Here is a 9296-nt window from a genome sequence, read left to right on the forward strand (position 1 = left end):
TGAAAGATCCTCTAAGAGGTGTGAATTCCAAAGAACCGATATCAACTCAATTGGGAGAACAATCTTACCCGTTGAAAGAACCGATTTTACAAGCTCTATCAAACTTAGTTCCAATAGCTTTATCAATTTTTAATATAGAGAAAACCAATTTATCTACATGGGTGACTAGGATTGGGAAGAAGAAACAGACATTGAGAATTATCACTAATACAGAACCATATGATATTCTAAAAGATTTGGCCACCATACAGCCCGTGATCCCTATGAAGCAACTATTGGCGATGGGCCTTGAGTGCCAAACTATCTTGAATTCTTCATTAATTTGTCGCAGATCTCAAAATAAAGAAATCTGAGAAGTAAGTTTGAATTTCGATCCGGGTGCACCAACGATAGATGTCTCAATTGATGGAGTATTAGTATCAAGAGTGCAAGTAGATAGAGGATCTAGTATAAATCTTATGGATGCCACTACAATGGAGGAGTTGGGTTTGGATCACTTATTGCCTACTACAGTAGTTTTGAGAATGGCTGACTCCAGTCCAGTTAAACCTATGGCTATTTTACAAAGTATTAATGCAGTAATTGTAGGGATTACCTACAAAATTGATTATATTATTTTCTAATTACGAAGCTCTATATTGTCATATCCAATTTTATTAGGGCGACCATGGTTGTATCAAGCTAAAGCTTGAAATAATTAAGGCCGTGGTACATTGACAATTGGAAAAGATAATGATAAAATTGTACTTTAAATATACCATGTCTAATATCACGAAGAAACTCAAGTTGCCAGTTTAGAATTCACGTCGGATTGTGAAGATGAATCTATAGAAGAAGAAATTGGTGCACCTGACTCAATTTATCCTCCTACAAGACAAGTTGTCAAGCACACTAGAATGAAATATCAGTGTAGGGGACCGGGAGAGTACTTAGTTCCTCCAGATGTTATTAACGATTCTGATCATATGATTGCATATTAGATGAATAGATGGAATGTTAATCACGTTAGTGCTATGGAACTAGAGTTGGAAAGTTTTAATGTGTCCGATTTTATGAAAGATTCTTGAATTGAGCAGAGGATTATTCTAGAGACTCCTGAAATTCCACGATGTCAACCAATTCATTTAGGTACAGGGGAGGCTCCCCAAATCATTCAGATTTACGATAGTATAAAAGATAAGAAGAAAGAAATTTGGATGGATTACTTTTTAATACATAAAAGTACTTTTGTATGGTCGTATGTGGATTTGAAAAGAATTCTAGTTGAAGTTTGTGAACATTGTATCATTTTAGAGGAAAATGCTAAATTGATATGGCATACACAATATCGCCTTAATTTTAAATATTCTCTCATAGTAAAAGAGGAATTGGACAAGCTTCTTGCAGTTGGTTTTATTTACCCGGTATCGAATAGTGAGTGAGTTTCTCCAATCATCATAGTACCAAAAAAGAATAGAAAATTCTGAATTTGTCAAGATTTCTGGAAACTTAATGCGGCCTCCAAGAAAGATTACTTCCCATTTCCTTTTACGGACAGTATGGATAACATGTTGTCATTATCACCAGATAATAAAAGAATAGGAGTGGGGCACCAGTTGAAGTCATTCTGTGGTATTATTGTGGGTTGGTTGAAGTGCCATTTTCTTATATTTCTTATATTTTCGAGAGTAATAGTTTCAATTAAGAGTTAATAGTGAGAAGCCGGTCACAAGTATCGATTGAAGATGTTCCAGAATGGATGAGTCAGCAATAGCAACAATTGGAACTTCGGGATGTCCAAATCTTGAAATTGGAAGGTCAAGTCCATGAATTGAGAGAGTATAATGAAGATCTATTGAAGTAGTTGAGGAAGGAGTCGATGGACAGACTGGAGGAGGAAGAAGAAGATTTGCAATTAGAACCAGATTTGGTGGAACGTACATTCAATAATGTAGCAAATGATCAATTGGATGGGCCAGAAGAAACAATACCATTTTAGAGTTTTCTTAAGTAGTTTTTAAATAGGTAACAATTGTGTGTTTGCGAGGGCGCTGCACAATTAGGAGCGCATCTATGTAGAATAGACAAATAAACTTTGTGGTAAGTTATTGTTTGGTTATTGATAACCTTGAGAATTAAACTTATGGTTAGGCAGTTTAGTTGGTAACAGTAGGATGTTAGTGGAATAAATGGTTAAGAATTCAAAGGGTCATAACCTTTGGAATCCGCTCATCGATGGATCATCTTTTTGATAGGATAAATAGGTTGAGGAAAGAGAGATCGAAGCCAGACTGTGAGAGTCATAAGTCAAGAGCTAGACTGTGAGAGTCATAAGCCGAGAGCCAAATTGTGAGAGTCATAAGCCGAGAGCCAGACTGTGAGAGTAATAAGTTGGAGTAAGTTTGGTGCTACCTCTTTGTTTTCTTCGCTTTTATTATTTGCTTATGAAGAGTTATAATTGAAAGAAGTATTATTGAATTGATAGTCATAGAATGGATTATGGATTGAATTAAGATGGAAGTAATAAGCCTTGGTATTTTGTAGTTGATAATTGATTTCAAATAGCCAGAGTATAGTCAATTGTGATAGTAACAAATCCAATTCATATAACCAGTCTTTTCTCATGTTCGAACCCACCCATATTAGTTCAATTGCTTTGGTATACTGAAGCTTGAACACAATGAGAACAATAGTTGTTATGATCTTTAATTGCTATATCTAAAAGAATAGTCTCATGGGTAATATTTCCAAAAGACAACGAATGACCATCTATAACTTCTATATGTATAGATTTAGTTTTCTTGACTAAAAGTATTTTTTGATTTTTGACAAAATCTTTGTCTATAAAACAAGTTGAGGCTCTTGAATCTAATAAGACAAAGACTTTGTGATTTTTAGGTCCTAAACATACATCTATTGTAAAACAAAGTAAAGGATTTGAGAAGAAAAAAAGACCTTTACTAGATATTGCATATAATTCTAGCCGCATGGTTCCTATTATAGCTGGAAGAACTTGTTTTTTGATACATTATCTTCTTTGTACTTCTCATTTTGTAATTACTTTACTTCTTTGGATAATATTGAGTAGTGTGCTTAGTTTCTCTTTAATATAAACACAAACCTTCTAGGCGACGTCGAGTCTTTTCTTGCTCCGTGAGGGATTTAAAACATATCGTATTAATTTGCATTGGTTCTAGCCTTGATGAATATGTTTTAGAAAACTTGAGAGCTGCTACCATTACTTGACTTATTCCTCTCCAACCAAGTCTTTGTTCTTGATGCCTTTCAAATAATCAATTATTATATGCAATGGCTTGAGTAATAATTTTTTTTAAAGATTTTACTTTTGGCATTGTTAATAACAAATCTTTGACGCTATCCTTTAGTCCATATCAAAATTGATTGATAAGTACTTTGTCATTCTAATCCATATCGCAAGCGAGGTTTTGAAATTCAGTAGTATATATGGTAGTTGATCGTGATCCTTGTTGTAAAGATAAGAGCTTGATCTGTGCTACTTTTTCTTGATTAATTTCTCCTAAAATAGCCATAAATACTTCTAGGAATGAATTCAAATCATAAAGGAGTCGTAAATCTTTTTATATTTAAAGTTCAAACAAGGAGAGAGTACTTCCTGATAGAAGTGTACCTATGAATCCAACTTGAATAAATCCATTGAAATATTGAAAAGGATGTAACTTTAGATAGAGCTTGACTTGTAGTAAAAATCCTCAAAATTTTGATCTTGTTCCATCAAAATTTTCAGGCATATTAATCCTTGCCTCCATCATACTTGTAGAAACAAAACTCCCTGGATTTGGTTAAAAGATTGATCTACTTCCTTCCTTCCGTTGTACAACTTCTTGCCATAGACTTTGAACTTCTTCCATATGCGTAGGTATAATATTTCCATAATTCACATTGGAAATACATGCGATTTTTATTCTTAGAATGTTGACAAGTTCATGAAGATTTACAAGAGTTGTAAATCTATTTTTACTTCTCCTAAGAGTAGCATCCATAATCTTTCCTTCCATAGAGAACTCAAAAAAATTCAAAAAGTTAAATTAAAAGAGGGTAATCTCCAACTTCTAATAAAAATTTCCACAAAGATGGATAATCTATTTTTTTTAAGGAAAAGATTAGTGTTAGAAAAGAAGATTTTTTTGTTTATAGATAGATAGTTTGTAATCTTCAAAATACAACAATAGAAGTAGAGTAATCTATTCACTTTTAAAACAAGACAGAAATAGTATGTTAATACTCTTTTCAAACTATCAAGGATATGAATCTTGAGGAAAGAAAATCCTCAATATATTCTTGTATCACTGAAAAAACTAAAAAATCACTCAAAAGATGATGTAATATTAAACTAGAATGGCTATTACCAAAAAAAAAAAGATTGGAAAGTCTTAAAATTAGATAAAGGACTAAAAAGGCATTGACAAGAGTGAAGAAGGCTTCATTCTTGCTTCTATATACTCTTAACTAGGAGCTATGTGGCGATGTCCTCTAGGACTTTCAAAACATGTTGACTTTGCTAGCCACATGTCTTAACTTGCAAAGCAAGTTATCTATATATGTGCCACATATTTAGCTTGTTCTACAAGCTACTACATGGAGTTAACTTGTCCCATAAGCTACCAACACATAATTAACTTATTGGCCAAATTTCTATCTTATAAATACATCTAAAGTCAAAACTACATATATGAAGCTTCTAGAAAGCTTCTTTAGAAAACTTTATGAAATTAATCTATATTTATCTAGTCCTACCTAATCACATAAGTAACTATTAGGATAAATGTATATGCGTATGACACATTGTCATTGCTATGTGCTTAATGTTGCCATTTCTACCTCCATTCTTGCATCTTCATCCCACCAAGTAGTAAAACACTTAAGTTTATTTCAACTTTCTTGCTTTGCAATACGATGGCGAAACCTCTAAGTGAGATTAGAAAGAGAAGAGAGTTTGAATGAGAGCTAAGAATAGAGGGAGTAGGAATTAGAAATAAGAAGGATCATGATGAAAGTTGAGAACAAAGAAAGGCAAAGCTGGGAACAAGGGATGTTGGGATGAGAGTTGAAAACAAAGAGAATAGGATTGGGAACCATCATTTTTCAAATGATAATTAAGAAAGGGTGGATTGATTTAGTAAAAAGATGGATCTATTTAACATTCTCCTTTATTTATACCATTGAAGCCATATAAAACTTTCTTCTCAATACATTTTATTTAAACTATATATTTATATCTATATATCTATGGTACTTGCATAAAGATATATCTACCCTCAACACCTCCACCAATGATAAAATAAAATAAACCATTTACTGGATCTGATTTGACCCCACGAGTGTTGACAGACAGATGTATGAAAATGAGATTAACCACGGATGAAGTTTGAATAGACGAAAACGAGATATTATTGGATGAGATCATGGATGGCGTACGAAAGGATGAAACCGAGATGGATCACGAATGAGACAGTGGATTATGTATCAGTAGATGAAAATAGGATGCCATCTGGATGAAAACTTATCGAAGCCCGCTGCGGAGTTGGAGCTCGATCTCAGTTTTTGTGTGTAGCTAAAGATATTCGTAGTTTTGAGGCAAATTAGGGTTTTAGGATTTGTCGATCGGTTTGCCATGGCAGACACCGACGTCGTCAATTCGTCTGCTGGTGAAGCAGCAACAGAAGCAGCTTCCGCTCCAGCAGAGGACGCTCCTGCAAGCTCTAGCGATGCGGCGCCATCGCCGTCTGCGTCTCACGCTCCTCCAGCTCCTCAGGCTGCCCCCGGCGATCCTCTTGCTAAGGCCTTGCAGACTCTCTTCCTGAACGTCACTACTCTTGTGCAAGGAGAGCTTCAGGTAAAGCTGCTCCTTCTCCTTCTCGTATCCTCATTCGATTTTGCTTCTGATAAGTTACGATACAGCTTTTTATTTTTACTTCACCAAAATTATGTTTCCTTGAAGAACAAGTGATCGTTAAAACAGGGTTTAAATTTTCTGTGTCTTGATGACAGGCTGCGAATAGTGAATACGAATTGCTGGAGAGAATGAACTTGAGGGTGGCCAGTGAGCATGATAACCAAGCCGATTTCGCAGAAGGCCTTCGGGTTTTCGTGGAGCGACTGAAGCAAAAGAACGAGGGGTTCACCGAGTATATGCAGCAGATCGATGAAATTGATCAAGAAGTGACGGAGCTGGAGGCGGTGGTCTCTACTCTCGACAATTATACGAGCAATTTGGAATCCAGAATTAGGATTGCTTGTGCTCAGGCTCATCCAAGGAGTATCCTGTAACATTTATCCTTCAAATTTGTGCAGAGCAGCTTCTATTCTGTTGTGTTCAGCTTAAAGTTCCAGGTCTTCGTGTAGGATAAGTTTAGTGTGTACGATTTTGTAACATTTCGGTCGCTAGAAAGGTTTGTTTTTTAAAAACAATTATGGAACCTAAAAGTGGATGATGAGTAGATGTTAGAATGCATTTTCCCACTGAACAGATTCCAAATGGAAGCGATCACAATTCCGGTCAAGCCTTTTTGTTTTTTGTTTTTTTTGGTGCATTGTGATTGTTTTCAGAACCTTCAGGATGGCCTACCTATAGCATGTGTACTTTTGCCAACGTCGTGTGTTTTGCCAACGTCGTGGGCATTAGACTGTATGAACTTGACTCATGCTCATTCCGATTCATGAGATTGCCTTGCCTCCTACTTTAATTGATTGGACTGTGTACACGTATAGATCGTCACATGTGTTACTAAACTCATCCCATTACGATGGATTGAGTTCGAAAATTTCCATCATGTGGTAGGTGAAGATGGATCATTCAACAGCCACAAGCAACAAGTTGCTTGTTTTGATGCGCATTATTTCCAGATCTAGAATGCCAGCATCTCCGGATTGATCAGTGGGGAATATTGGATCACCCCCTGCTTTTTGATCGGAACCTAGACAACATATTAACCTAAACAAATAATTACATTCATGCTTTTGGAAAACTTTCTTCAATACTAAGAGTTAATATTGTTACCAAAGAGTAAGGGAATTCTATTGTCCAAGTGGTACATCTAATCACAAGCTTGGATGTCGTGCTGCAAATTAGAATGTAGAGGTTAATGGGGAGGTTGCTTAAATGTAGAGGTTTTGTGTAGAGTTTAAAATGGGGCCACTTTGGCTCTTGAAGAAGTGCTAATTCTTGTGAATTTGAACTTCAGGTAGAGGTTTCATTGACAATGTATATTCAAATCAAGTGAGTATAGCCTTCTCTTCAAGCACCTATTAAATTAATCTTATTGCTAAAATTATATTGTACAAAATTAAAGTTAAAGATTGGGATCCATAGCAAGTTTTAAACTTCCACTTTTAAATTACAAAAGAAGTACTCACAATCTATATTGTTCTTTGTTTAAATTGATAATATAACAAATTTTTATATAAAAAATATACATTTTTAGTTATTCTAATTTTGATCTAAAAACCACGCTATAGATATAATAGTGTGGCCTTGACTTCTTATATGAAAGTAATTCATAATTTCGCATATCAGTGACAAAACAATCAAGTTCTTATTCTTGCTTCTATACATACTATCTAATTAAAAGCTATGTGGTGATGTTCTACAAGACCTCCAATATGTATCCAACTTGTAGAATATATGTATAATTTGAAAAATAAGCTTTCTACAAATGCACTACATGTCCAACTTATACCACAAGTGGCTAATATATGCAACATATGGCCGACTTATTGGCTAAGTTTTCAACCTACCAATTAACTATATACATATATTAAGGCAAAGTTGCATCCACAAGATTTTATCCAATTTCTCTACTTTAATCTAGATCTATCTACTCATATTATCTATATAATTATATCAAGAAATTTGTGGTTGGTCTAAAAAAGCACAAAGCTTGTCGATGTAGAGATTTTTATTGTTTATATATGTCTTAGTTAGATTCTATCATCTTCTTGGACCTATTTCATGTTGTACTTATATAATTTAATGTAAAATCAATAAAATGATTTGAAACCTTTTGCAATAAATTACATATTTCATCCCTTCTTTTATATTCTAAATTTCAAAATGATTGATGATTCAAATCATTTATAGCAATCAAATCATCTAAGCTAATTTTCTTGTTGCTACTTTTTTGTCACAATCCTACCTTTAATTATTCTTTTGTATATATTTCTTAAACCAAATATCATAATATCTTAAAACTTTGTGAATGGATTTTTAACTTAATAAAATAATTATGTTGTAAGTTTCATAATCATAGCTTTCATAAACATCAAGTTATAACCTCTCAGAGTACTTCTCTCTCCTCCTTTAAGTCACCTTAATTCCTTAAAATATCACCAAGATGTCTCTAAGATGAAAATCCACATGTGGTCCCTCTTATTTTTATCCTGATCCAAAAAAGTCATCAAGAAGATTCTAAGATGAAATCTACCACTTATAGTCTATCTTATCTTTATCTTCATCCTTAAAAATATAACCAAGATGACTCTATAATGAGAATCTATCACAAGCAATGTATCTTATATTTATTTTCATCTTCTAACCTTCCCAATTATCAATCTAATGGCTGGTCTTTTACTAACAAACAAACAAGTATATAAATTAAAACTAATACATAAATTAAAATAATAAACCATTAATATCAAACTTATTGTATATCTTAGATAAGTACAATACATATAAATGCTTATCATTCAACTATTAAAAGATCCACATCATGATAACATGTCCAACTTATAAGAAATGTATATAATTTTGAAGACAAGCTTCCTACATGTATGCCACATGTCAAATTTATACCACAAATGGTCAACATATGCAACACATGTCCAACTTATATCACAAGTGGTCAATATATGTGATACATGGCTAACTTGTTGGCTAGATTTTCAACCTATCAATCACATATATACACATATAAAGGCAAAGTTGCATCTAAAAATTATTATTATATTTTTCTACTTTAACATACTTCTACTTACTCATATTATCTATATAATTATTAAAGTAAATATATATGTTTAATCATCTAAATAAAAAAATTTGTAAAATTGATGGTGATGAGTTTTGAATCCTAAACAAACATCAAATGATTATACAAAGTCTTTAATTGCTTTTCACATTTAACGACACCAAAATTCTCTTGAGTTTGATTCTAAGATCTTATTGTTTCAAAAATGCCTTATAGCTAGAAAGTTATAGTAATCTTAAAGAACTCATAATTCTACTTCATCTTCTAAAATATATAAATATTCTTTGAAACAAAATAGATTCTTTTAAATTCAAA

The 9296-nt window shown here is 33.3% G+C and overlaps 1 protein-coding gene across 1 annotated transcript; it reads left to right on the forward strand.

Moving 5' to 3' along the window:
* The first annotated feature begins 5615 nt into the window (after nucleotides 1-5615).
* LOC112273989 (uncharacterized) lies at nucleotides 5616-6521 on the forward strand. Its single transcript, XM_024503113.3, has 2 exons — nucleotides 5616-5854; nucleotides 6010-6521. The coding sequence occupies exons 1-2, from the start codon at nucleotides 5633-5635 to the stop codon at nucleotides 6286-6288; spliced, it is 501 nt and encodes a 166-aa protein (XP_024358881.1). The 5' UTR covers nucleotides 5616-5632; the 3' UTR covers nucleotides 6289-6521.
* The last annotated feature ends 2775 nt before the right edge of the window (nucleotides 6522-9296 follow it).

Source organism: Physcomitrium patens, chromosome 21 (assembly GCF_059467195.1).
Source record: "Physcomitrium patens ecotype Gransden chromosome 21, ASM5946719v1, whole genome shotgun sequence".
Lineage (NCBI taxonomy): Eukaryota > Viridiplantae > Streptophyta > Bryopsida > Funariales > Funariaceae > Physcomitrium > Physcomitrium patens.

Bases quoted from the DNA above. Each gene is read 5' to 3' on its own strand.
- LOC112273989 (XM_024503113.3), top strand. From the start codon at position 5,633: ATGGCAGACACCGACGTCGTCAATTCGTCTGCTGGTGAAGCAGCAACA. The intron at 5,855-6,009 runs GTAAAGCTGCTC...TCTTGATGACAG, and splicing joins TTGTGCAAGGAGAGCTTCAG to GCTGCGAATAGTGAATACGA.